Source organism: Amphibalanus amphitrite, unplaced genomic scaffold (genome assembly GCF_019059575.1).
Source record: "Amphibalanus amphitrite isolate SeventyFive unplaced genomic scaffold, NRLGWU_Aamphi_draft 000749F_arrow, whole genome shotgun sequence".
Lineage (NCBI taxonomy): Eukaryota > Metazoa > Arthropoda > Thecostraca > Balanomorpha > Balanidae > Amphibalanus > Amphibalanus amphitrite.
The window spans coordinates 12,483-40,229 of record NW_024882243.1 but is presented as its reverse complement, the minus strand read 5'-3'; the positions used below and the strand labels follow the sequence as shown (position 1 = coordinate 40,229).

Sequence of the window (27,747 nt, the reverse complement as noted above, 5' to 3'; positions counted from 1 at the left end):
CGCGTCGGTTGGGGCACTCCTGCCGACCAAGGCCCTATATACCGGTTGGGGCACTGCTGCCGACAGTGTCTGTGGTGGTCGGCCTCGGTCCGTCTGGAACGATGGCCGCAGGGACGGTCCACCGGCCGGTGCTGGTGCTGCTGCTGGGGCTGGTGCTGGTGAGCGGTGGTGCAGAGGCGCTGGGCCACGAAGCGTACGGGTCGCTCTACCAGATGGGCAAGGAGGCCTACCTGGAGGAGGATTACCGCTCGTGTGTGAACCTGCTGCTGCAGGCGCTGCAGGGCCGGCGCGAGTTCGAGCAGCTGCTGGTCGAGTGCCGTCACCGGTGTCGGCAGCAGGCCGCCGGTGAGCCGCTGCTGATCACCGACGCGGCCGACGGAGAGCTGGCCACCTTCGAGCGGCTGATTCGCGAGACGCGCTGTCTGGTGCAGTGCCACCGCGAGCGGCTCGGCCAGCACGTGCAGCAGTTCTACGACTCGGCCTGGGCTGACGACGAGTTCAGGGAGAGGAAGCCGTACGAGTACCTCCAGCTGTGCTACTACAAGGTGAGTGCGACGCCGCGGCTCGGCCGTCCTCTTCGGTGTCCTCTAAAGTCTAAATCCTCCCCGAGGCTGCTCCTTGGACGTTCATTTCCCCTGCGTCATCTCCAGTCTTCCCTACTCTCGCTCCCGGCGCTTCCAGCTCGGAAATGGCCACACACCGGCACTGCCCCTCCTCGCTCACGACCCTCAATATTCCTAGTTTCCGGTCCGCCGTCGAACCCTCCCCTCCCCTCCGACGTCTCGAGTTCCAGAATTGTCCCTTGGACCCTCTCCAATCTCCCCTCCCCTCGAGTTTCCTAGCTCCCCAGTACCAACCCTCCCCTCCTTTGCCTCCAGCAGTCTCAGCTCCGGGTGACCCGAGTGACCAGTGACCACATGCTCCCCGCCCCCGCTCCGGTTTGCAGCCGGCGCCTCGTGGCACGTCGTGGGCGAGACGCCGCGCCAGCTGTGCCCGGTCTGTTTATATTGCGGTGCGGCGCCGAGTCGGTGGGCGGGGGAGGGGGAGATTGTGGGGCGGGAGCAGGGTGAGACGGTGGACGGGGAGGGGAGTTGTGGTAGGAGGCGTGAGCTGGCTGAGACGGTAGGTGGGGAGGGTTTGTAAAACGATGAGCAATGAGGGTAAGATAGTGGGCGAGGAGAGTTTGTTAGACGATTGACGGGAGGGTTTGTAAGGCGGTGGGCGGATAGAGTGAAACGGTGGATGGGGAGGGTAAAATGGTGAGACGGTGGACGGGAAGGGGAAGTGAGGTGAGGTGGGGAGCTGAGTGAAACGGTGGACGGAAAGTGTAAGGAAGGGTTTGTCAGACGTTGGGCGCATAGTTTGAGAAGGTGGGCGAGAGGGGAAAGACGGTGCCCGGTGGCTCACTCCGTACCTCACTGTCAATCTGTCCCGTCTCGCAGACTGGTGAGATACAGAAAGCGGCCAACGCGGCCTTCACGGTGCTGCTGCAGCAGCCCAACAATGAGGTGATGCGCGAAAACTTCAAATATTACACCACGATGGAGGAGGTCAACAACGCCGACATCGTCAGCCTGGAGCCGCAGGTGGGGACTGGAGCCGGGGCGACGCTCGCCCGCTGAGGCACTGTCGTACCATGTGTTGTGTATCGTATACGATACACACGATATCGTAAACGATATGAGGTATATCGTATCGTACCTCATATCGTACCTTTATACAACAGCCAGCACTATCCCACTTGCGTGTGTGTGCGCATGTGTCCTGTGCAGCGAGCGTCCACTCATTACACTGTAAGCGAAGTCTTTTCCCGCTGGCAGTTTCCTTGCCCCCTCTCCATACCACCATCTGATAATTTCTGCATCTACACTCTTACCAGGGTACCGGGAGCACACTGAGCTGTACGTGCGCGGTAACGCGGGAATTTCTGCATCCGCCAGGAGCACACTAAGCTGTACGTGCGCGGTAACGCGGGAATTTCTGTACCCGCCAGGAGCACACTGAGCTGTACTTGCGCGGTAACGCGGGAATTCCTGTATCCGTCAGGAGCACACTGAGCTGTACGTTCGCGGTAACGCGGGAATTTCTGTACCCGCCAGGAGCACACTGAGCTGTACTTGCGCGGTAACGCGGGAATTCCTGTATCCGTCAGGAGCACACTGAGCTGTACGTTCGCGGTAACGCGGGAATTTCTGTATCCGCCAGGAGCACACTGAGCTGTACGTGCGCGGTAACGCGGGAATTTCTGTATCCGCCAGGAGCACACTGAGCTGTACGTGCGCGGTAACGCCGCCTACGAGTCGGAGCGGTGGCCCCAGGTGAGCCGCCTGATGGAGGAGGCGCTGGACGGCTTCCTGGAGGCCGAGCGGCGCTGTCGTACTCTCTGCGAGCGCTTCTTCCCGCAGGGGTTCAACCCGGACTTTGTGTCCAACGTGGCCAGTGAGTTGGGCGGGCGTCCGCTAGTCACCACCCGTCTGTGCGCATACTATGATGAGATTACTGACGGCGGTACGATATATTACGTTTTAATTTATTATAATCATGAAAATGGGTTATTTTTCCTAATCATCAGTCAGCACCGATGTCGCGCTGGCTTATAGGGGATGGTGGGGTAATTTGGCCGCTTTTTTTAGAAAACGATATAACTTAAAATTGACGACTCATTTCTGCATTTTCTCAACGCTGGCAGGTGTCGCATTCATTTTACTTTATTGGACAGTGAACTTGAAATGATAGAGTAATTACTTATATTGAAATTGTGACGTATTACAAAGGTCTGCAAGGCGGCCAAATTGCCCCACTAGCAGGGTTATTTGGCGGGGGGTGTGGGGCAATTTGGCCGGTGTTAGTTTGCGGTCGGGATTTTCTGTTATATTGCGAGTCAGCTTCAGATTCAGCAATGACGTGTGTCCTATGACGCATTTGCCGCATTTTGGAGGTTGGCTCAGGTGTCACAGGGGTCAAAATAGCCAAATTAGCGGCTCTAGATGCGATCACAGTTTTTTTTACGAATAACTTTTGAAGTAATGAAGCTGGGCCAAAACTTCGAGTACCATCGTAATTCTCTCGTCAGTCCGCATCGAAAGATATATGTGTTGACCTTGAGAAGTCAAGGTCAAAGGTTGACCTCAGGTCACGTTGCATCAGGTCGCTTGACCTCAAGGTCACGTGATTTCAAGGTCATCATGCATATCATTCGATGCGCCTTGGCGAGCTGAACAGAATGAGACCATTTGTGCGGCTGTACCATTTTTATGTAAGGATTTATTAGCAGAAAACGTTTGGTAACCTTTGATGACGTCACATGCTCTTACAGTTGACCAATCGGAAGTAAGGCATCAAAGCAGTCAAAGTTGGTCATTAATCATGTCATTTATGGTACAATTGACCATGAAAACTCGGCCGTCCCAGCGTAGTGACCATGAGCGCACCGGCCAAGTTGCCCCGCTAGTCCCGGCCAAATTACCCCATATTGCCATTCTGAAAAATTTTGTCTATAAAGTCATCACGGCTTTACGGAATTAGATAAAATTGCTCTTGGAACCGCTGAACACCCCCAAGAATGGCGCTATAATGTCTGAATTCGTTTTTAGCCCAAATACTACATGTTATACAACTTTGTAAACAGAAGTAAAAGTTACCATTTTCTAATAAAAGTAACGTTTTATTAATTTTGAATAAAACTACGAGGGGCAAAGTTTTGACATTTGTCCTCCAGTTATTTCTACCCATGACAAATGAATAGAGATTCGAGTTATTTCACTAACTTTTATTAGACATCGTACAGGTGGGGGCGGCCAATTTACACCACCGGCCAAATTACCCCACTCTCCCCTACCCCTTCGTATGGTAGTGACAACTGTTTTCAGATCATTTTGCGTACGTGTTGCGCTGCAAGCTGCGCTGTCCCGAGCAGCTGTCGACGGTGGCGGGAAACTACCTCTCCGACTACCTGGAGTCGCACTTTCACTATCTCCAGTTCGCCTACTTTAAACGTGAGAAACGACTGGGTAAACCTAACCTCAACGGCTGGGTCACTCGAATGGCCTTCCGGCAATGAATGATTTTCCAGTTTCATCGCGAATTACCCGGGTGATGATACCTTGGTCAATGTTATAATCACTACGTTTCCATGGCACAAGTTAATCCGTTTTTGCAAAATGGATGATCTCGATCATGTCATGCAGAGTACATGATATCAAACTGTAAATATAGGATTAAGTGACAGCTAAAGCCATAAATACGCTCATTTTTTGCATAAGGTGAATAGTGTCCGAGAAAAGTGCCCGCGAAATTTCATTAAATCGATTTTGTCGTGGAAACGTAGTAAATGTAACGTAAGGTCTGAATCACTGCATATATAGAATCTGAGCTCGTCGTACCGCCTGCTGCCGTACAGTCATTTTTTAATCACAGTCCTCAGATCATTTTATGGATTATTCCACCGTCTCGTCATTACAATTATAGGCATACGATTGCAACCGCAGGCTGATGCAGTCCATGTATGGTCAACTTACGTTTGTTGTTGATTTGCCATAACGGCCGTTTTGTCCTTTTGCAGAAAACATGCTTCGAGAGGCGTGCAGTAATGTGGCCAACTACCTGTTGTTCAAGCCCAACGACCAGGACATGCTGGGAAATAAACAGCTCTACTTGAAAGAAGAGGACGTTGATGAGAGTTTCTTCACCCCTAGAGCGGTAAGACGCGGGCTTCTGTGAGCCGACCGGCTGGATGTGTTTGTCGCTGGCCACTTAAATTTGACGACACCTGTAATTTGTAAACGAGTCTAAAGCTTTCACTCAAGTGGTAATGACTCTAAATAATGTATGGGGCCGTGGCTACCAGACATGTGCATGGATCCGAGAAAATGGATCTGGGATCTGATCCCACGGATCCTGATCTCGGATCCGACGGGATCATAGATCCAGCTCTGTAATTTATCGAGAGATCCGTATGGATCACAGATCCGAGTCTCATTTTTTGCTTGAGATCCAGTGAGATCATAGATCCTCACTTATCTTCTGTTAACACATGTATCCCAAAAAAGCACTTGTTTCAACTCAAAAACGTTCTGTTTTAGTGATTTTATGTGATCGCATGTCATGATCCATAGTTTTGTGTCACTTATTGGCATTAGAAACCCTTTAAAACATGGTTTCAAATGTGGTGCCTGGTGGGATCCACCCAGATCATAGATCCATGTTCTTAATATATCGTCAGATCATATGAGATCATAGATCCAAGATGTATTTTTCACGCCGGATCCGGTGGGATCATAGATCCCAACCTGTACTTTGCTTCGAGATCCACTGAGATCATAGATCCATTACTCGGATCCATGCACATATCTGGTGGCTACTGAAATTTGTTCAATCGTTCAAATGACCTCCATTTACACAGGACTGAAGTCAGCTACAGATACCGACTCAATTATTTCAATGCCATATGGTGTTTGCGTGGACCAACATCACGGCACAGGGAGAATGTAATCAGCAAATGCATTCCCTGGAAATATTAATCAGTCGCAAGTAGTCGAGCACCGCTCTCTGATTAGTTTGATGGCTTTGACAGCCATGCTACGAATACCTACATGACATAGCTTCACAGACGATCGTACTTTCAAAATCGTCCACGGAGGTTAAATTGTACGGATGTATAACGCAGTACGCATTTACTTCCGTGTTTGCTAATGTCGAACGTTCTTTGGCAGGATATTCTGGAGATTTCCCGACGAATTGAAAAGGAAAGGAAGCTGGATAACTACATATTGGAATATTTCCGCTTCAGCGACGATGATGCACGGAAGAAAGGGGTAAGTTTCCATATTCTCCTCCATGGGCTCAAAATCATCAGCGCGTCTTGCTTGTGCTAGTGGTCGTTTGCAAGTGGCTTTAAATGATGAACTTCCCTATACATGGCCTGCTTGTTGCATTGACGCTATTTTTCTCCTTGTCTTTATAACGAACGTTGGTTACGAATGTATTCTTAGCGTGCATTGTAGCAGGCGCCTTTTGGTATGTTCATCTGGGACGGGACCGAAGGGCGAGAACGGTGGGCCGTTTGAGAGGATATTGTAACTCGCCTATGCATTCAGAGGCGCGCCACCGGCCACTCCAGGCTTGCTGCTGGCTGTTGCTAGGACAGAGAGTAATCTTGGCTGGGACTGCCTGGTCAACTGTAACCCTGGGGTGCTCGGCCGCTTGGCTTGCAGGCCCCTACTAACGGGCAGCGGACGGCCGTTTCAGGACACGGCGGAAGCGTGACTAATGCGGCTCAACGTGAGGATCTCATACGGGGCGTAGTGCGCGCTACCAGCTTCCAGTCGCTGCTGCACTGCCTTTGGGACGTTCGAACGTTTGACTGGCTACTGGGACGGGCCAGTCCGCCCACCGGTGCTGCCTGACCGCCGAGACGGACGCTCACTAACAGACTCAACCGGCGGCGGTCGGCTGCAGGGCGCGGCAGGGGTGTGAGTGCGGTCGCAGCTCTCAAAACGGCCGGAACGCAGCTGTGGCTTATAACTCGGGAAGTGCTTGCCAAATGTGTGAATGTTCATGGATAGCAATCGTACCAGTGTAACGTTTCTCAAGTGTCCCAAGTGACATGCGCGTTCCCGTTCGCTCATGAATTTGATTTGATGGTCACTTTACGTTACTCGTTGCAGGCTAGCCTACCATACACTGGCAGTGCTTAGCCATATTTGTTCGTGTTGGTGATACGCATATACATTTGCTTGTGTAGACTGTTGCTGATTTGTCTTGAAACACAATATTTTGAATTCGTTAGAATTTAGAAATAAAATACTCCGTCTGTGCATTTCCAAAAGGCTGATTGTATGGCAAGGCCCTATATAGAAGGTATGCTCATTAGGCCGAAGCAGCGATTTCCGTGACGTCACAGGTACGAAGGGTCGGACGGCTGTAATGCAATCCTATGGAAAATGACCCAACTTTAGGGCTCTCCCACGTAGCTGCCAGACTCGACACTAAGGTAAAAATTATATCACATAAAAGCTCGAATCAAGACGAACAAGAAACCTATCTGACGTTTTTACGTATTACTGACGGCTTAGACTCTATTCAAGTATATTCAGAGCTCTGCATTAGCTCACTTTTTCTGCTGTCAATGCCACTACAAATGCCTAATCGGCGCACGTGCGCTTGTCGAGCGGGGACCACCAGTCGGGCGATTCGGAGCTGCCGCCCAATCAGAACGCCGCAATGCCGTGACGTCATTGGTCGCACACGACACGTTACGGAGATAGGGATGAGACAGCCCTGATTGTATGGCGGTCATCGTGCCGTACAGGTACTGTCTATTGAATGTTTTTTGTTGTGAAAACTTATGCACGTGCTAGGTACCTAGTATGCCACTCATTTTGAATTGTCTCCTATAGTTTTTGTTGTTGTTGTACTATTGGATTGCTCGATACTAGAGGTGGCAAAAGATGAAAATTTTGGGAACCAGACTCGGACCAGACCCGGCAGGACATTTCTGGAACCAGTCGGACCCGGTCTTAGTTGGAATCGGAACCAGTTGGACCCGTTCCCCAAAAGTCAATTAATACAAACTACTTGTAGGTACCATTAGTTGCATCATGTAAAACAGCCTATTTCCAATTGGGAATACTCATGAGCTACTGTGTGCAAAGAAACATTCACTTAATTCACTTCATATTTTGCAATAATGTGTAGTGTGCAAGATGTATAGTTTATGGTAGGACCCGGTTGGACCCGTCAGAAAATTTCCAGGAACCGGGTCCAGACTGGTTCTTTGGACCGGGTCCTCGGGTCCACATTTTGCCACCTCTACTCGATACCCTAGTCCAGTACGCTCAACGTTTCAAAACTGAATACATATGTAAACCTCCTGTCTGTGTGTATTGAATTGTTTTTCACTATGTGTTTACTGTTTCTGGCCTATTGTCATCCAAAAAAGTTGGTAAGTCGATAAGTCGCACAAATCCAAACAGTATTGTGCAACCTCTATGCTTCTCAGCATGAAGACGGCGGGAGGGACGTGGATATCCCACCAGAAGGAAGCGCTCGAACGGGAGCGGGTACTCTCACAGCCAGCTCCGGCTCAGCCGAGGTGTGGGTCGAGGGTTGGCGGGCGGCCGGGTTCAGAACCGCAGAGGAAAGTCGGGAGGAGCAGGGGGTTTCCGACGCTCTGCTGGAGCTGCACAGCAGGCTGACGGCGGGCAGCACTGCCCCGGACGTCCCGGGGCCGCGGCTGGACAGAGTCGTCCTCACCAGCGGGGAGGCGGAGCTCGGCGGCCCGCGGAGACTCGTGGCCGACCACCTGCTGACGGCCGGCGAGTGTCAGCGGCTGTCGGATCTGCTAAAGGTCAGTGAGCAGTGACACAAGCTGTCGGATCTGCTGCAAGTCAGTGTCAGAGTCAGTCGGATATAATGGAGGTCATTGTCAGGTTAGTGTCAGCGGCTGTCTGATCTGCTGGGGGTCAGTGTTGAGGCTGTCTGATCTACTGCAGTTCAGGTCAGAGGCTCTCGAATCTACTGGAGGTCAGTGTGAGTGACTGAATTACTGCAGATCAGCATCAGAGACCGTTGGATCTACTGTGCCAGACACTGGTCTTTAGGTTAGGCTGTCGGATCCGGTAGGCACTTGAGGTCAAACCGTTTACGATTCAGTCATTGTGCGGAGTGGTTCATTGTCGTCTGTCTCCATTGAGTATCGCGCGTCCGTTCCAGACGGTCGGCGCTGTGGGTGACGGGTACCGCCGCAAGAACCCGCTCTCCAAGCAGGAGCAGCTGGTGGGCCTGTCGCTCGGGCGGCTCGTCGCGGTAAGAGGCGCGGTCGCACCGGCGCACCGGCGATAGATACCGCAGATCCATCCACATCCCGCTGGGTTGTTAGAGCATATCCGCCGTGATCGTCAACCATCCATTGATACCGAAATTCAATTTTAGGCTCTTTGAATCACTGAATTACGGTCGAAGCGAAAATGTGATAAGCAGACCCTGTTGGCCCGTTCGACCCACAGAGCGTAGACAGGGGCGCTGCGTCTCGTGAGGATCTGCAGCTTCTGATGGAAGTCTCCGACGCCGCCCGACTGTATGTGTCACGACGGTGGGGTGTGGAACCCCTCTACTCGTCCTTCACACACCTCGTATCGCGAACACCCGTCCCAGGTCAGTTTGGGTGGCTACTCTTCTATCCCCACGTCCATTAGGTTTAAGTGAACCTTACCGCACACCCGTCCCAGGTCAGTTGGGATGGCTCGTCTTATGTCAGTTGCAGTTGACAAATATTATGTCGGTTTGATATCCGGGATGACCGCAGGCTTCCTACACCGCTCGCACCCACATGCCCCACCCACTGCTGCCCCTCAGTCTTGCAGTGCGGACGTTGTCTCACGAAGCCCTGTGCCTGCAGGGCTCAACTCGAGCCGGCCGCTGGAGTTCAGTCACCCCATCCACGTGGACAACTGCCGCCTGTTCAACAACGGCACCTGCTGGCCGGGCGGCGGCGCCTTCATCCACCGGCACTTCAGCGCCATCCTCTACCTCAACAGCGACTTTGACGGCGGAGAGTTCGTATTTGCCGACATCGTCAGCCGAAAACCAACCGTGAGTAGTGTAGTAGCATCTGTTCCTACATGGGACAGTAGTGGTATCTCAGTATGTAACATTGCTCTCAGATTACGCACTTCATCCGGTGGACCTCAGACCAACCAGATCTCTCAGCGTTCTCAACGTAAGCTACAAAAAATGCCACGTGCTTTGCCCAGGATGAAATTCGCTCGACTGGTTAACAGCGCAAGGAGACCAGACAGACCAGAGGTCCTGCTGCTCTCCACCGTGGATGCAGGGACGTGCACATTTGCCGCGTCCCGTGGACCCCTCTGCGGCCGCCCGTCAGAGCTGTATGTCCGCCCCCGGTGTGACGTCCGCGGCCCCGGTGTGTCAGGTGCGGGTACAGCCGCGCTGCGGCCGGCTAGTGGCCTTTTCGGCCGGCCCGGAGAACCCGCACGGCGTGCTGGCTGTGAGGCGTGGCACGCGCCGCGCGCTGGCCATGTGGTTCACACGCACCGGCCGTCAGCGAGAGGAGGAGCGCTTACTGGCCGATATCTACCTGCGCGACAGCAGCGCGCTTGGTGAGTGAGAGCGTCCTTTGGCGGACCCCGGGGAGCGGCATCGCGCGACCGGTTAGAACAGGACTCAACGAGGCCAGCACGGGGCAGCGCTCTCGTCAGGGAATGATACGTCCAGGTCAAACGGAGGAAACCCATGCTCAACATTCATGATAGAATCGTACTTCACGTCACCCTGACTTTCCTCTGTAAATACATAACGTACTTGCACATCGCTTTATATCACTTTATTTGTACTTTTTCGTACCGTTTTCGCACTGTCCACACAATCATTTTCAGAGCCTTGAACACTAACGCACAACGTTGTCATTTTACTCCAGAAGTTCGTCGGATGGTCTCTTTACTGGAGAGGAATTTCGAGCGGGCCGACAAGCTGGTGTAGAGGTGATCTACCCGCGGAAGGCAGCAGTAGCCGCACGAGGGCGCTCCGAGCAAGGATATCGTAAAGTAACCGAGACGCCGGCAGAAAGGCGACGAGGCGTCTTCACATCCGGAGGGGCGTCAAGCGGGTGTGTTTCCGAGGCTGCTCAGCCCCGGCAGCCTACATACGGCTTCAGTGAAGCTACTGGTGTACAGGGTGTCTCAAAAGTTCGCTTACACATTTCCCATGTCAATAAAGCATATAAGAACCGGCCAAAAATCTAAGGTTTTGGTGTCCGTGTGTACACTAGACAAATATGCATGCTTTGACAACTGATTCGGAAGGTTTGAAACCAAACCCTTTGGTGTATCTCCAAAAATATTTGCCCATACCGATTTTCGTCACTCCGTCAGCTGCCGGAGGCTGATAAAAGGTTACCAGCTTTCAAGCTCTTGTTGGGGAATCCCCCGCAGTTTCTGCGTCGGATTTAGGTTTGACGAGCTCCCCGGCAACATCCGCTTCTCCCTGAAAGCCGATAGCTTGCATCGACACCATCCGTGAGTATTTTGTAGGTCTTCTCTGGCGCTAACTCCTTCATGAATGACTGGCGCCGACCTCCCAAGCACCATTTTCCTTTTCAAAACAACCCCATTCCTGAACAAATGGGAAGTGCCAGGGGCAAATTTTTCGCAGCATATCGTAGCAGAATGTGTCGGCCGTCTGTTTTTTAGACACATTTTGCAAAATTTGCAAATCCCGAACGCTCGTCATTCCCAATGCCAAGACCTTCGCTGGGTTCCGGAGTGTTTTCCTCAGGAGAGGTTCTGCTTCGTAAACGGCCAAAACCTGTCCATCGTGCGGTTTTGTCCGGATTTTGTGTGTAAAAGAAAGCTATTTGCTCCAGATCTGCCTCTTGAAACTTCGTTAGATAAAACTTTACATTAATTGACACTTTTGGAGGGTCACTTGTCCTCGGCATTGACGATTTTCGCATTATTTTCCCTCAAAATTTAGCGTTATAGATATTATAAACAATTTTAAATGATATTTTGTCTTTACTTTATGATGACCTGCAATTTTTGAAACTGGGTAACCTCTGTCTGTGAGCTTCTAGTCAGTTTTCAATAGTTAGGACTGCATTTTCAGCTGCTTTCCGGAGCACGAGTCTGCTGCGGTACAAGGGTCGTTCAAAGCGCTGTTAGTCTCGCATGGTTTTGCCTTCAAAAATTTTAGCCACCGTTTTTATTAGATGACCATCATGTTGTACTCAACCTCGCCGACATTTTGCCATGTGTCATTTCCGACCTAACCATTCCCATTACTCGTGAAGCAGAGAGTTTCTCAGCCGACCCGAGTATGCGACCTCCATTTTCATGCCTGATCCATGGTCAGAGGTGAACCCTTTTTGTGTGCTCATGAAGGGTCGAATGCGCTTGAATACAATGAAGCTGCTTGAGGAAGGTTGTTACCAATGCCCATGCAAAATTTCGACTGTTAATTTCATGTTGATTCAGAATTATTGACAAAAAAGCATGGCTGGTACCTGTAAGCGAACTTTTGAGACACCCTGTACATATCACATATGTTCAATATACGTTGAGAGGTAAGTGGACATGTAGGTTCATAATATAAATTAATACATTCGTTGCGTTCGCAAGTAGAAAAATCGCGATCACATACCAGTAATTGCATTGATAACAGACAGGCCTCCCAGAGGCCGGGCCCAGTCCCACTACTGCTCACCGGTCAGGACCGGGACCGTTTGGACGGTGGCCAGCTGAAGTCCAGGTCCAGGTCACAGAGGGCGTCATCGGCCGACTCGAACTGCGACTGACCGCCGGCGCAGACCGGCGCGGCTGTCTCGGAGGGCGCCGGTAGGGTGGTCCGGTCCGCGGCAGGCGTCCGCTCGCCGCCGCCACACGCCGCGCCGGGACCCTGGGCGGGCGGTGCGGCGGCGGGGGCGGCGCTGAACCGCGCCAGCTTGCTCAGCGTGGCGGCGGACAGGGTGCGTCGGCTCGGCTCGGCAGAGGAAGCCGTACCGCTGCCGGCGGTACCGGAGGGCGGGGACGTCTGGTCTGGTGCGGTCCGAGTCTGAGCCGGCCGGCTGGAGCGCGCACCGCGGCCGCGAGCCACACTGACTGAACTGGGACGGCCGCCGCCTGCACCTTCTGAGCTGACTCGGCCGCCAGCATCGCCATCTGCGATCAGTCTGTCACATACACCCTCTGAAACAAGCCGAGCGCCCCCGCTCTCCGCCCCTCCCGGCGGGCCACTGGGCCGGTCCGAGAGACTAAAGTCATCCAGGTCATCTGACTCCATAGGTGCGATGCGGTTAGACGAATCAGTCGTCTTATCGCCGTGCAGCGCGGCGGCCCGATAACAAGTCTTCTTGACTGGCGAGCGGGACCCAGCGGACACAGCACGCCTCTCCGTCGACGGCCTGGCACGGACGAATTTGAACCTGTCCAGCTGGAGGGCTGGCCGCCGATCGTCCACTGGCTCTGGAGGTGTGCGATCGGTGGCAGAACGTAGCCTAGTCAGAGAGTCGGCGGGTTCAGTTGCACGAGGCTGAGGGTCAGCGGGTTCCGCAGGACGGATCCGTCTCACAGAGTCCAAGGGCTCAGCGGTCGCGGGTGCGGAGTCGGGGTTTGTCATGCATGCTGCCGCGCGGGCCTTCAGACTGGCGAATCGACTCCGGGAGTTGGTAATGCCAGTCGCGTCGGCCCGCGGAGTCGTGTCAGCAGCTGGTTCCTGTCCCAATCGCCGGGACTGCGATCGGTCGGGGGACGATCTGCCCTCAGGGCACCGAACGTCACCGTTCTGCGGGGCGCCCCGCTGAGTTTGCTGCTGTTGTTGATGCTGCTGCATCTGATGCCGCTGCCTCTGATTCTGCTGCTGTTGGCCGCCCGGCTCGTCTGCCGGAACTTCCTCGGCGGCGTCCGACCAGCGTTGTTCGTCCAGTGCCGCCAGTTCGGCCGACAGCAGATCGTCGAGGCCGAGCCGACCCAGAATCAGCTCACCTGACGGACACGGCGACAGTCAGACAGATGGGTAAGCCACAGACAGATGGATACAGCATAGCTAGATGGGTGCGGCACGGACGGCTAGATACATCGCGAAAGGACGAAAGACCGACCGACAGATACAATAGTAGGAATATGTGTTGGTAGATGGGCACCGCGCATACACAACTAAGAGAGACGGACACAGGCAGACGGACAGCTCTAAAACGGAGCCAACAGGAAAACAAACTCATAAGAGAGCTGATGCTCTGGGTTACCTGGCTATTGTCCCCCGCCCCGTACCGCCCTGTCAGCCGGGGTTGATCGTGTTCACGTCTAGTGTTACTCGACAGTCGTACTTACACTGCGCGCGGTACTCGTCGGCCGGACTGTCCGGGAAGCCGGTGTGCAGGATCGAACCCACGCCGTCGGCTCCGAGCAGGCCGCCGCCCAGACCGCCCAGTGACGCCTCCATCAGCGTGACGGCCACCACGGCATCACAGAGCCGCGCTCCGTCCGTCGAACAGCGGAGCCGCGCGTGCGCCTGCGTCAGCCGCAGCAGCGACTCCAGCAGCCGGACCGTGGTGCGGGAGCGGCCCACCGCCTGCTGACTGCGCAGCCGCTGGTGGAGGGACGGGGGCGCGTGTCAGTGGGAAGAATAACCGTTAGGTCACTGAGGGAAAGGGGAACAGTCACTGGGAGACCACGCACGCACTGCGTACCAACTACGAAGACCGAACGCCGTGATATGTCTGTATGAAGGGCGACAGCGGGTCTGTGTGAGGGCCAATACCCGGCAGTCTGTCTGTATGAGGGTCACACGTAAAAGGTTTGTATGGACTGGCCGTGTCCGTACCTGGTAGTAGGTCTGCAGCACGGTGACGGCGTCGCTGTCCGGCTGCGGCTGCAGGGTCCTCACGTGTGCCAGGTACGCCTGCAGCGTCTCCAGACTCCAGTCGGCCGTCTCTAAACTCGGATCGCCGGTGTCCGCGGCGCCGCCGCTCAGTGGATCCAGGCCGGATAGGATGTATCCGGATACCAGCCTGTCGGGAGCAAGTACACGGTTAGATGCAGGACAAAAAGGGCACCGATACCAGCCTGGGGCTCCTGGAGGTCGTCGATAGTAGGACACCGAAATAATAGAATATGGTGATTGGTGAGACTAGCGAGCGCAGTAACTTTATTGATACGTTTTAATAATTCTGGTAGATGGTGTACGACAATCACTGGTCAGCGGTTGCCGTCTTTGCAACTGGTGAGGCGACTTTCGGACGGAGAGCAGCATACGCGGCTAAGCAGCCTGTCCAATGAGAGCAGCAGCAGCGCCAGCGCCCGAGGTCAACTTACTTGTCCCAGCCGGGGCTGCGCCCGTCCTTGAGCACCAGTATCAGGTCGAACCGGGAGAGTAGTGGTGAGCCGAGCCCCAGTCGCGAGAGTACGTCTCCGTCGGCCTCCCAGTCTACCGGCTGGCGTGGGTTGGCCGCCGCCACAATGGAGCAGCGCGTATTGAGCTTACACACCATCCCCGCCTGACGGAGGAAGGGACTGGAACGTCAATATCACGGCCGGACTGTCATGAGAATGTGAATCCTTCACGACAGAAACATCACGAGAACACAGAGTCGGCAAAACAGCGCCCGATGAGCAAGACAGGATTGAAAAGTGGGCATCGAGCAACCAGTAAACTGTATCACAAACACGACAAACCGAGCGCCGGCTAGGTGGAGATTTAACTCAGCCATCCGACTGCCCACCTAGCGCACAGTGGACGGCCGTCCGTCCGCCGGCGCGCGCTCACCTTGGCCACACTGATGGTCTGCTGTTCCATGGCCTCGTGGATGCTGGTCTTGTCAGCCTCGCGTACCGAGTTGAACTCGTCTATACAGCAGACGCCGCCGTCGGCCAGCACCAGCGCGCCGGCCTCCAGCTGCCACTCGGGACCCTCCTGGGCGGACACACGGTGGACAGTCAGAATTAAAGACCATCACGACATCACCTGCTGGCCGGAACAGCCACACGGGTGCAAATAAAGTACCACCTGCTGACCGGCCTGAAAGTGCTACAGTCCGAGGGGCTAGGACAGAACTACAGACCGCTGACCTGACGTTTTCGACTGCTGGAGTAGAAAGGGGTCTTAAAGGTAGTGTGCCACTTTCCAATGATTTCCCATTTTATTTTTCCTAGGATAAGAAGCTGCTGTTTTTACCTAACATCGCAAAAAATCAAAAATGGGCCTGGAATAGTGCCTTTTCGCCTAAAATTTTATCGGTTTTTCGATATGTATAAAAACTGTAGTGTGCTGACCTGCAAACAGGCGTCGGCAACAATCGCGAATGCGGCGCACATGTGACAATAAGCAAAGGTCATTATAGAGTTACGACGTACGGGAATGAGTTATCAGCTGTCTAATCGTAGGCAACACAATGTCGAACTTAAACTGTAAGCCTGTATTGGTATTGTTTCTTTAATTTGGCTGTCGAACATTAATTTATGGTTTGAAATATGATTTTATGTAAAATAATTGATATGAAACAGCCGTCTCTTAAGTTATGACCCCATTTCACCACACGCAAGTGGCAGAAATGACAATGATCAGCTGACGCATTTTTCTTGGCCGAAGTCCGAGCGCGCGGCCCGACGCACCACGCGTATTTGGAAATTCCGACCTCGACGAGCATCAGAAGCCACCTAACAGGCGTGTTCGAGACCGCAGGAGATGATGATGAACGGGTTTATCGAAACTTGATTGGATGAGCCTATCGATAATAGCGATTTTAGTGTGTGCATTTATTGTTCATAGTGGTGTGAAATGTGGTTGGGGTACGACCGACAACCCGTCGGGGCGAATTTCGCACTGGGGTACTCAAAATTTGAAGAATTTAAGACAGGGATGCGGAGCCGTGGAAATTTCAGACGGATCCGGCTCCGGCTCCGGCTCCGGAGAAAAAAATCGGCTCCGGCTCCGGCTCCGGCTCCGGGTGAAATGTTATGGCGGCTCCGGCTCCGGCTCCGGCTCCGAGTAAAATGGTCCGGCTCCGGCGGCTCCGACTCCGGCGGCTCCGGCTCCGGCGGCTCCGGCTCCGACTCAGTACATCCCCTACGCAATCAATTAAATACGGGTGGAAGAAAAATTGGATTGGTTATACGCGTTACTCTTTGCCATGACCGGCTCACCGCGTCCCCGTGCAAACGCACCTCGGAGAGAACTGGCAGAACAAAGGGCTAGGAAGCGATGGCATTGGAAACGCAGTCGCCGCGAAACGGAGTTCAGTGAACCATCGTAAGCTGACACCCGTCTCGGCTGCATTGGGGGGTGAGGGGTGGGGGGGGGGGGGTGTGGGATGAGACGGTGCTGGGAGTCGCAGTCCACTGCACTGGTTTGAAAACAATGGCCGTCACCTGATGACTGGTCCTCATGTTCTGGGGATGCAGTAGACGTGGGGGGGGGAAGAGCAAACAGGAAGTTGTTTGCGTACTGTGGGATACTGGGGATATTCGGATTTTTTCATTCACTTGATGGCCCATGACGTAAGTACCATATGTTTTACTGCCTTGTACTGTCAAACCGAACTAGGTCAATTATTTTTTTTCCTCTTCAAAAAATAAAAAGGAGCCGGAGTCGCCCCCTTTTTTGGCGGCTCCGGCTCCGGCTCCGGCTCCGGGCTATATTGTTTCACGGCTCCGGCTCCGGCTCCGGCTCCGGGCAAAATATGCCGGCTCCGGCGGCTCCGGCTCCGACTCCGGCTCCGGCTCCGCATCCCTGATTTAAGACGTTTCCATGAGTTTTGAAGGTATGGATAAGTTCTAAAAAACCGGTTCTCCTTATCCGGGTCATTAACTCCATATGGTCCAAGAAAGCTGGCACACTACCTTTAAACGGTTGTTGAAAGCGACTACAGACCCTGACGGCGATCGTACTACTGTACTGAGTCACTGACCTTGACGGCGGCGCAGGAGGGGACTCTATTCCTCTAACTAACCTTGACGGCGGCGCAGGTCAGTCCGGCCGAGGTGGAGCCGATGCCGGTGGTCAGCACGGAGCGCGGCACCAGTCGGGCGGCGTACTGCAGCAGCTGAGACTTGCCAGTTCCTGACGGCAGACGACAGGGAAGGGGGCCGTCGGCGGGTCTGGTGGCAGCTGGTGTGACAGCCAGAGGCAGGAATGACGGCCAACGGGGCAGGAATGACGGCCAACGGGGCAGGAATGACGGCCAACGGGGCAGGAATGACGGCCAACGGGGCAGGATCAGCGGCTAACGGGGCATGGGAACGGCCCATGGGGCGGGAGCAATAGCCGAATATGGGCGCCACGCGGCCGGGACACGGAGACCGAATATGCGTGAGCCAATCATTAAAAAGCAAATCATACGAGTTGTTTTCAGATGGCCATAAAACCTATGCTATTTTAATTAATTTTTTTTTATGAAAACTAGAAAAAAACGGCATAAGGAATCTACGATAAAAGAAACAACTAACAAGGGAGTAGGGACCATAGACGGTAGATCAGTCAATAAAACGACAAATTACGACATTTCACAATGGTAACAAGTGAGCCCCTAACGTAATCCTTCCACAGAGCTCGCCGTGCGCTGACTTGGGCCCGGCGTGTGTCCTGCCCTGACCTGGGTCACCCACGAGCAGCAGGTGCGGCTCGCCGCGCGTGGCCGTGGTGCCGTCACCGCGCCGCACGCCTCCCACCAGCGTCAGCGCCACCGCCAGCTTCACCACGTACATGCCGTATATCTGCGGAGGGACCGGAGACGCCGGTTAGACTGCACCCGTAACAATATCAGTACCTATGGGCATGGATTACTATGGATTACTAGCAGTGAAACATCTCACGGAACAAATCTTCCAAGCTAAAAAAAAAAAAAAAAAATGAGAAACAGGCCACTTTTCTGACACTAATGGGCATTGACCTCTCAGACAGACCACGTGATCAGCAGAGTTTGACCGCTTGGTCACGCTACGTCGGACTGCTATGTCGGAACATTTCCCAGCCACCCGACCACCGACAACTCTAACCGCGCCACACCAGGATGCTTCACGGATACGGGACTGTTGGAGCCCGCGGCTCACCTGCGAGCAGAAGCGCTGCAGGATGCGGTTCCTCCCGGCCAGCGGGTCGTGCCGGTGCCGCCGCCAGAACTCGTCGAACTGAAGACGCCGCTGGTCGGTGAGCAGCAGGCTGCCGCGCTGCTCGCTGTTGACGAACACGCGGTTGGCGTGCAGCGTGAGCTCGATATCGGGCGGCGCGCCGCGCACCACTGAACGCCACCGCTGGCGCACTGTGCCCCTGTGGAGACCGCCGGTCAGAGGATGGAGCGGGGAGGGGACGGAGGAGGTCTGGTGTGGGTGGCGGGACGATAGAGGCTCCGGACAGCGGCCCAATTAGACTAAGACGTAAGCATGCATTAATATTGATGAAGAGATACTTACAAGCTTCAATCAATAACAAAACAACGTGCAAGTGAACGCACGACGACTACAGTGTAGTTAAGTCAAGTTTCGTTTGTCTGTAGTTTCGGATTAACGGTAGCTCGTGAATTAACGACACATATATGCAACCGCTAGTAAGCAGAAAACGAAGAGCCAGACGACAGACCTCAGTAACCAACACCCAGCAGCCCTATCACGGAAGCCTTGCCAGGTGCTGTACTACTCACGTAATAAGCACGTCATCGCCAGCCTTGCACGAGTCGACCAGATCATCCTCCAGCACGACGCAGAGGCCGCGAGGCACCTTTCCGACGTCTAGCTTCTGCACCTGCTCCTGCAGCCGAATCTCCTGGTAATCTCGAGCCTGGCCGTCCCGCGGCGCGGCGTCCGGCGCGGCGCTCGGTGAGAAGCCGGCTCCGGCGCGGCACGGCTGCGGGTTGGGACAGCGCACTGGCCGCTCCGTCTGGTAACTCTGCTCGTACTCGGCCTGGTGGGCACAAACAAACACGGTCAGCTTTCAGCAGGCTTACAGATCCATATAATTCATATGCATGAGCGAATTATTATCTGTGTAGGCACCAGCTGTGTAGGCAGGGAGGAATACGATGATATGATGCACACAAGTCAAGCTAGCAGCGATTCATAGGACGCTTCATTACGGCATGTTCCTGCATGTTTTTTTTTTGGGGGGGGGGGGAAGGAATGGCAAATGTCACTGCAAGGTTCGCGAAAAAAAAATCCACTGCGCGAGAACACATTGGAGAGCACACTGCACACTGGAGAGGGAGACTGTTCACGTGCACCTGCCAGACGCCGGCGGCAGTACGGCTAGGCCGCAGGTGGACCACCTACCCAGACGATGAACTGGTGTTTGCACTTGTTGCAAGTGTAGTGGGCGCGCGAGTCGAGCAGGTGCGGCAGGCCAGCGCGCACCACCGTGCCCGAGACGCACAGCAGGCGGCCCTCGTCCTCGATGCGCGGCACGCAGGTGCGCTGCAGCTCGGCGCACACGGGCAGCTCTGCGGTCCGGCCCGGCACGGTCACAATGCGGCGGAGATCGGCACATACCAGGACCAACCAGACACAATGAGCCCCGGAATGTGTCCGACACAGCCGGCAGACTGGCAAACGATGCAGCCAGCATATAAGCAGAAGTAGCTGACACGCGCGGCACAAAACGAGCGGAGACCTAATAAGAATGAACCGAGGCTGTATGTTGATGCGATTTATCACCGTTTTCGGTAAACACTACGCGGTGCTTACATTCAACTGGTAAGTCCTGATAATGTATAGTCGGTCAAATATGTATCTTTCCCGGCCGCCAAGTGGCGCTACGGTCTGGATTCGATAGTTGGCTGAGCCCACACCCCAGCTGCCCTGGCGGCTCTGGCGGCCCTGTGACGTCACGCGCGGGGGGCGGAGCTACACAGCGGCCGGCTGGAGAGTGACCGCAGACCAGGGAGGCACCGGTTCTGACGTCACACGAAAATATCAGTCGGCTGGTTGTGGCACTGCCCCCTGCCGGCGCGACTGTGCTGCCACCTAGCTAAGCCTAGTCAGCCTAGGACGGGACGGTTTTATTTGTTCTCGTCTAGTGGTGCAGCTTACGACGACACTCTGTCGACATAGCTGTGCTGCACCATACCCCAGGTTCGGAGTCTCTCGGACGGCCAATCCTGTTCCATAACCACAGCTAAATCCCCGCTGACCTTAACCAGGATTGGCCGGACGACGTTAAATCTTCGTAGTTCGAGAGACACCGAACCCGGGGATAGTCTATCGAAGCCTTGGCGGCTGAAGAAAGGCTAGACACATCTCACTTGATTTTGGCGTGGCCAGCCTCACTTCTGTAGTTTTGCTTCACAGAATTCTGCGTCCTATTGAGTTTCCGGTTACGTAGTACACGACCACGTTCAGGAACTCGATGTTTCTTAGATACATCACGTAATGACAAACTTTTGGCAGCATTTACATTGGTTGCCTGCATATTTTGGTGAGGAAAAATCGCTATCGCAGTAGTACAGTCAAGACATAACACAAAGGATCAGAGCTAAAGCAGCATTATTAACCAAAAGTGTATTGCATTGATCACCAGCATGTTCGTAAAATAAAATACATCACGAATAAAGATGACAACCAAGCCGCATGGACACTTATAACAAACATGAACGATAAAGTGGCAACACAAATGAAAGAGAGAAGATGAATCTGCCCTTCGCAATCGTCAACTTAAAATAAAACTTCAAATATACAACAGACCTCTGTGCATTAAAAGAACATGAATATACTCGCTTTGTCGTCGACACATAATGGGAACATCCTGGCGGCCCGGCCAAACAGCGCGCCCGCCTTCGAGTAGGAAATAGCAGCGGCCGCAGAAGTGGCCAACAGATAACTACCACATTGTTCGTCACGCCACCTGCACTGAAACGTAACAGCTATTTAATCGTGAAATGTAGCTATCCATCCAAAAATGCTGCACTACACCAGCACCACCGCACAGTTAGCAGATAGGTACGGAACGCAGGTCCTGGTCTCTGTCTCTTCCGAGTAGGGTCTCCGGACCGGTCACCAGCGCCACCATCTCCGCGCGGTAGCTAAAGCACAGCTCTCCGGCCGGGGCCCGCAGTTCCTCGGCCTCTTCGTCCAGCCTTGTCCTTGTTTTGACGTGAGTGAATGTGCAAATGTTTTGAATGATTAGATTAGCAGCCGCGGATACGGATTCTGAGCAGTAATCGCCACGCACTTTGTATGTGGATCGCTCTTAAATATAAATATAAATACAAATACAAATACAGCCAGACCAGCACGGCTCCCGCCCAGCACCTGAAGACTCCGCCCTCCGCAGATCCGTCCGTCCAAAGCCGGACAGCACACAGGGGCAGGAACGCGAGGTGCAGCGTAGCCACGCTTTCCCTTTCCGCCGCCGTGGCCCCAGCCCGGATCGGGCACACGTCCAACCGGAAGGTGACGCCAGCCGTCTGTTGACACGGTGGGATTCTCGCTCTCGCCCAGGCCTGGCGGCCTCGCAATCTCCAGCCTCGGACCGAAGACAGGCGCGCCGGTGCCGAGGCCTTGGCGGTCGCGCGCAGGGGGCCCCCTGATGGCAGAGCCAGCGCCCTCCCCAGCAGCCTGGCAGCCAGCGTCCAGCTTCTCTCCTCCATCGGAGAAAGTCGGGCTTCCGCCATTAGTGCGTGGCACGGTGTTGAGCGCGGACACAGGTGATGATGCGGCCGCCTCTCACAGTCCTCGCTCCAGAAGATTCACGTGCGAGGGGGCGGCCGCCGGCAGCCACGCGACGGCAGCGTGTTCGAGCGCCCCTCGGACGTAACCGATTGGCCACCGTACTAAGGGCACCCTCGTCCAGGCCCCAGCTATTCAACCAGGTCGACGGCGCCGTAGCCGTCACTCGAGCCACGCCACAGAGCTCACGCCTCAAAGCGGTTGGCTCTCCGGTCCTCGGCATCCGGCATCCGCAGTGATTTGGCGTAGCCAGGACAGGTGAGATGCCGGCCTCAGTCATAACCGGAAAGCCTGTAAAAAAAAAACAATATGTGATTGACAAATGGAAATATATTGTAAGCATAGAGTTGAGAAATCATGACGCACACTGCATTGTGACAGTAGATACTTTAGGTGCGATTGGCAGAGGAGGGACTTATTGTAAGAAAACAATGAGCAATTGAGGCATTGATTTGGTTCTGTAGGTAGCTACCTACCCTTCTCATATGAATGTGGATGATTTGTGCCATTGAGAAAAACCATAGGCGTAGGAGCGGAGGGGGGGGGGGGGGGCATGCCCCCACTTTTCAGCTATGCTAATTTTTAAAGTAAAATATTTATTTTTCATTTAAATTCATAACTAAGAGCAAGAAATGGTTCGGCAAGGTGCGATGAGCACGAAACTGCAATGAATTTGTTCATAGGGGTATTAGGGTTCCCACAAAGTGACATTGAAGTTCTCTGCCCCCCCCCCCAAACTTTACGTGAGGTTCCTGCGCCCATGGAAAAAACACATTGCATTATGTGCATCAACACTTAACCCTTGCACGAGGGCCACAAAGCCCACTATAAAGCCCACAAGACACCATCTGAAATCAAAGCATGACAAATGATAGAATGTAGGCACCTGACGGCTGACCTACTACCTATAACCTACTGAACAAAACATACCACATATGTATATCAATATGTATGTGCAGATAAAGTATGAATGCTAGGTTGATACCAAGGCTGTTTAGTAGGTTGTAGGTATGCTGAAAGGATGAAAGACGGGTATTTGTTAAAAAAAAAAATATCTGATCTACAGTTCATATGAACATGCAACATGGGGTTAGGTATTTTGTTTTGTACCAGACTGGTAATAATACACGTTATGCCTAATATGTCCGGCATAGTGGCAGGATTGCGCCGAAAATTTCAGCGCATGTCCGGCGTCATGGCGGCGGAGGCCATAGCCTTGATATAGCCTTGATCGGTAGATGTGCACATGTGCTTTATATAAAAAGGGCTTAATTTTCGCACAGATAGGTACCTAATTTTTGGCGCAAATTACACAGAAATTTCAGTGTCTGGGTACCCACCTTCCTGTCAAGCTGATACTTGACACACCATCCTGCTATCTGAGGCGGCCCAGGAACCAGCTCAGGCAATTACAATGAAAGTCAACAGTCGTGCGGGAATTACACAACTCCCCATTAAAATCTGATATCAAGTAATTAGTTAAAGACGATAATCCCGCCGCCACAAATCTAACGAAACACATTGACCTTTGATATTGATATTAATTGATATTCTGAAAAGAAATATCCATAATGATTTATAGTGAACGTGTTCTTACGCAGCTGTGACATAAGCTGCGCATACGAAAAACACCCGCTAGACCAATTGGTGGCGAATAAACCTGTTGATGAAGAAATACTTGTCTCCCATTGGTCTGTGAACACAATCTGCAGGAAACGCAGCTTAAACTACAGTAAAATTTTGCAGCAAAATCTGCAGAAAGTAAGAAAAATGCAATTTAAACATATTTAGCCAATGAGTCTGACGGATCTGTTGATATATTCCGATAGACATTGAGCACGATCAATCATTTTGAAAGAATTACGGTCCGACTCTCTTTATTTTTAAAGCAGTGACGCATAAAAGAATTAGTGAAAAATTGACAAAAATATTTTCTTGGAAGAAAAAGTGGGACTAGCGTTAAATTAAAAATCAAAATTAATACACGGATCGAGACCTCGCTTTCAAAAGTATTTATCAGAGCATTTTCGCATCGAATCTCTCTAAATCATGAACAAACTTGGGCAAAAACAGCAAGATTGCCTGTTTTGTCAATTCACACATTTTCATATTTGGGGGCAATTTTTAAGTTGATGGCCAATGTTTTCAAAGTCACCATTTCCACAGGAAAAAATACAGCTATTTTTCTTCCAAATTCATCCATTTGAAGAGTCCGACTCTCTCTTGTTTTCTCGCAGTTTTCGTTGTGCTCTGAGAGAAACGATCATGTGTATCATAAGCGTTTGGTTCACTTCAAGACGACAGAATTTGCGCTTGCATTTTCTGCCGTGTGGAAGACCAGAGGGAGTCAGCTTATTTATGACAGAATGTGCTTAAAAAATGATTGGTGAATAATATCTTTTGTCAGTGTCTGACAAATATTTATAATTTAAATCACACTCTTCAGCTGTCAAGTGAGTTCTAAATAGCTTAAATTGTCAGCTGTTTATCGTCCTAGGCCAGCTCAAGGTCACAGACGTCAGCTGAAGAAAGTGGTGACCATTGACCCTGTGTTGAGCGGACAAACCGGTGTTACCTAGTATTCTATGTACCGTGCCGCAGACCAGCACTGGACGGCCTCGCCGCCGGGTGCTCCGGCGGGTCTGGCCAGGAGAGGCGAGCAAGCGGATGCGTTAGGAATCTAACGAATGTGAGGGCAGCGCGATGGTCTAATGATGGCTGTGCTTTCATGCGCCGTGTAAATTGTAGACTGAGTGCTATGAGCTATCAAAGGATTATCTGGTGTTTCAACAGGGGTCGCTGACCTAAAAATTAAGATGGTTGCTCTTGATACGATCGAATGCTTGGTGATATGATGATTAGCGCAAGAGAAATATTAAATCGAATTATGACCGGTTATTTTTTGATAAAGCAAAAACTTTTTTCATTTTCTTTTGGCATTAACGGGAAAGCGTTAAAGGAAATAGTTCACTTTCACGAAATTATTTTTTTTTGCAATGGATTTATGATTTTTTATGTTCAAAATGATCAGCAAAGAAAATAAAACCTATTTATAACAAAATATTATTTTCTATATTTTGATATAAGAAGAACTTTTCAGTTTCTGTAAGGCACAGGCGATCCAGTATGAAAAGAGCATGGGTTCCGAAAATTTTCAGAAACTAGAGAAATTATCGCGGCCACCGGCATTTGGGCGATCTGCTGCTGCTGAATGTCCTTATTGATCAGTACGAGAATTTCTCTAGAGTTCTCGTAGATAATTTCTCTAGTTTCTGAAGAATTTTCGGTACCCATGCTCTTTTCATACTGGATGCAAATATATGCAAGGCACACATCCTCAACGCAAGACACCTTTTTCGGGACGAGAAATAGAATATCTTTGCCTAGGGTGATCGTTGGGCTGTAAAAGCTCCTGATTTATGCTCGTCTCAGCCCAGGCTACGGAACTGCTATTCCAGTTCAAAACCCATGTTAAAAAGTGAACTATTTCCTTTAAGCCATATCTACTGAAAATCTTAACCTGCGCCGGGCCGGGGGGGGCGATTTGCGCCCCCCCCCCCCCCAGGTTTTTCGCAGATAGCCGAAAAACGGCGGCGTGCAGCGCCACCAAATTTTGCATACCTGTTTTTCCATCTATTGCGCATACTGTGAGCGAATTTTGACCTTATATGACTTACTTAAGGTCAGGTCAACAGGTCGGTTTGAGTGACCTAACGTCACAAAAAGTTTGAACTTGCACCAAAGCTACAACTGTTGACCGATCGATATGAAACTTTCAGGAGTTAGTAAGGGTGACAATATCCACAAAATGTATGTCTCGGATTTTTTTTTATCTATGACCTGAGGTCAGGTCAATCTCACAACCTCCCCATTATAAGTCAATGGGATAAATGTCAACTTCATCTGAATACCACCCGATCCACACAATATATTCAGGATCATGGTGTTGCAGGTCCCTGGTCCCGGCATCTCAAACCTAGAGCGACTACACTCAAGTTCAAGCTAACGGTCTCCACTCTCCAATTCAGATACCTATCGAAACCTTTCCGCGACCCGGTGCTGTGGCTCAATCAGTGGGCCAGCTGGCCGCAGACCATACCCGCAGGGCATGAACCTTTGACCATATTAGGTCAACACGCCGTGGCCCCAGCCCGCTCGCCAGGTCCGCGCTCATTGGCCGACGCGGCAACCGCACAACCTGTCCCCTCCCCTCCGTAGTACTCGCAGCGGCCGGCGGATTCAGCCAAGTTACCGACCTGCCCAGCGAGGGGAGGGCCGGCCGGGAAAGATACATATTTGACCGACTATACATACTAGTATATAAAGGTGTCATAATAACTGTATCGAGGTGTTTCATAAGCGTTGAGAGCTATCAGGATTATGTGAAAGGTCACAGAAACGCTACGTCAACCGTTTTGTCTCATAAATCACGCTGTCTGACGATCACCTAACGTGGAGTTCGTCTATCCGTCACACTATGTTGCCGTTAGCCGGCACCTAACAGCTGTCCGAACGAAAAATACGGCGGCGGCGGCCTCACCGGTCAGCCTCGCGTGCAGCCGCGTCTTGAGTGTGAGTCCGGTGACACCGTCGTCCGTGAGCCGGCCGTACAAGTGGCGGGCGGCGCGGGTCAGCGCCAGGTCGAGCGCTGGCAGCACCTGACTGCCGCTGGTCCGCAGCAGTGATGTCAGCACCGCGCAGCTCTCACTCAGGGTCAGAAAACTGCCGGCACAGGAAGCTGCGGTAATGACAAAAAAAAATGTGAAGAGGCACCCAAACATGAAAGTTGAACTGGAATGACAGATAAAATGGAAGCCAACAAAAGTTAATTGACTGAAAGATGGGTTTTTATACAGCTTAACTACATAGTTTTGTCCCTGTCTTCATACAATATGCATTCCTGTATTCACATACACGCAAGTAGGTAACCTGAATCAAGACATCATATTAACGTAAGTAAATGCTCTGCTTCAAGCCAAGAGTGTGCATTCCTACTTGACATAGATGGGGATATGACGGGCTGGATCACCCCTGTCTTCCAGAGCAGCTCTGATGTCCGTCTCATGCTCATTGAGGGCATAATGGTAGAACTGGTCTCGGACTTCTTTCAAATTCACTTTTCGCTCCATTTATAAGTAGATCTGTAAAACAAGAGAAGGGTTCTGATTAGGCTATATTCTGAAGCACCTCGACTATATGCATATTAACCATCGTCAACTATGTATGAGGTTATCCAATTTTTAAATTAAATTCAATTGAACCAACCCCGGACCGAGCGCTCAGCTACGATTCACAAGCCATATGCCTCATAGATAATTGACAAATTTCAACACAATACGGTGTTGTCACTACAAGCGCACATTACCCACACATAAATCAATATGCACGACTGAGCATTTGTGCATTTTCCCGTAAAAACGTACTGAAAGTCGTTGAAAGTCTGCGTGTGCGTCACGCAAGGCCCTATATACCAGGTAGGGTCGTTCGGCGATTCTACCTTTTCGTGACGTCAGCTCATGACGTCATTTGGAGTCAAGTCTCGAAGCCCCGTTCAATCCCCATGTAAATGAGCGATTTTCGAAGCACT

The 27,747-nt window shown here is 52.2% G+C and overlaps 2 protein-coding genes across 3 annotated transcripts; one reads left to right on the top strand and one right to left on the bottom strand.

The window, feature by feature from the left end:
* On the top strand, nucleotides 1–10,755 carry LOC122365573 (prolyl 3-hydroxylase 2-like). Its single transcript, XM_043336904.1, has 13 exons — nucleotides 1–545; nucleotides 1,443–1,586; nucleotides 2,259–2,439; nucleotides 3,870–3,995; nucleotides 4,562–4,698; nucleotides 5,712–5,813; nucleotides 7,286–7,309; nucleotides 8,000–8,347; nucleotides 8,713–8,805; nucleotides 9,006–9,153; nucleotides 9,398–9,591; nucleotides 9,932–10,118; nucleotides 10,436–10,755. Exons 1-13 carry the CDS (start codon nucleotides 102–104, stop codon nucleotides 10,495–10,497), a joined length of 2,190 nt encoding a protein of 729 aa, XP_043192839.1. The 5' UTR covers nucleotides 1–101; the 3' UTR covers nucleotides 10,498–10,755.
* Nucleotides 10,318–27,611, bottom strand: LOC122365579 (DNA helicase MCM9-like). Of its 2 annotated transcripts, XM_043336910.1 has the most exons (13): nucleotides 27,584–27,611; nucleotides 27,156–27,301; nucleotides 26,701–26,882; nucleotides 19,770–19,936; nucleotides 19,145–19,404; nucleotides 18,558–18,774; nucleotides 18,101–18,221; nucleotides 17,459–17,568; nucleotides 15,277–15,423; nucleotides 14,826–15,007; nucleotides 14,335–14,521; nucleotides 13,842–14,100; nucleotides 10,318–13,496 (listed from the first exon to the last, which is right to left on the bottom strand). In XM_043336910.1, the coding sequence occupies exons 2-13, from the start codon at nucleotides 27,287–27,289 to the stop codon at nucleotides 12,223–12,225; spliced, it is 3,240 nt and encodes a 1,079-aa protein (XP_043192845.1). In that variant the 5' UTR covers nucleotides 27,290–27,301; nucleotides 27,584–27,611; the 3' UTR covers nucleotides 10,318–12,222. The 2 variants fall into 2 exon arrangements, with proteins under 2 accessions (XP_043192845.1, XP_043192844.1); XM_043336909.1 differs by lacking the exon at nucleotides 27,584–27,611 and having other exon boundaries at nucleotides 27,156–27,302.
* Between the last annotated feature and the right edge of the window lie 136 nt (nucleotides 27,612–27,747).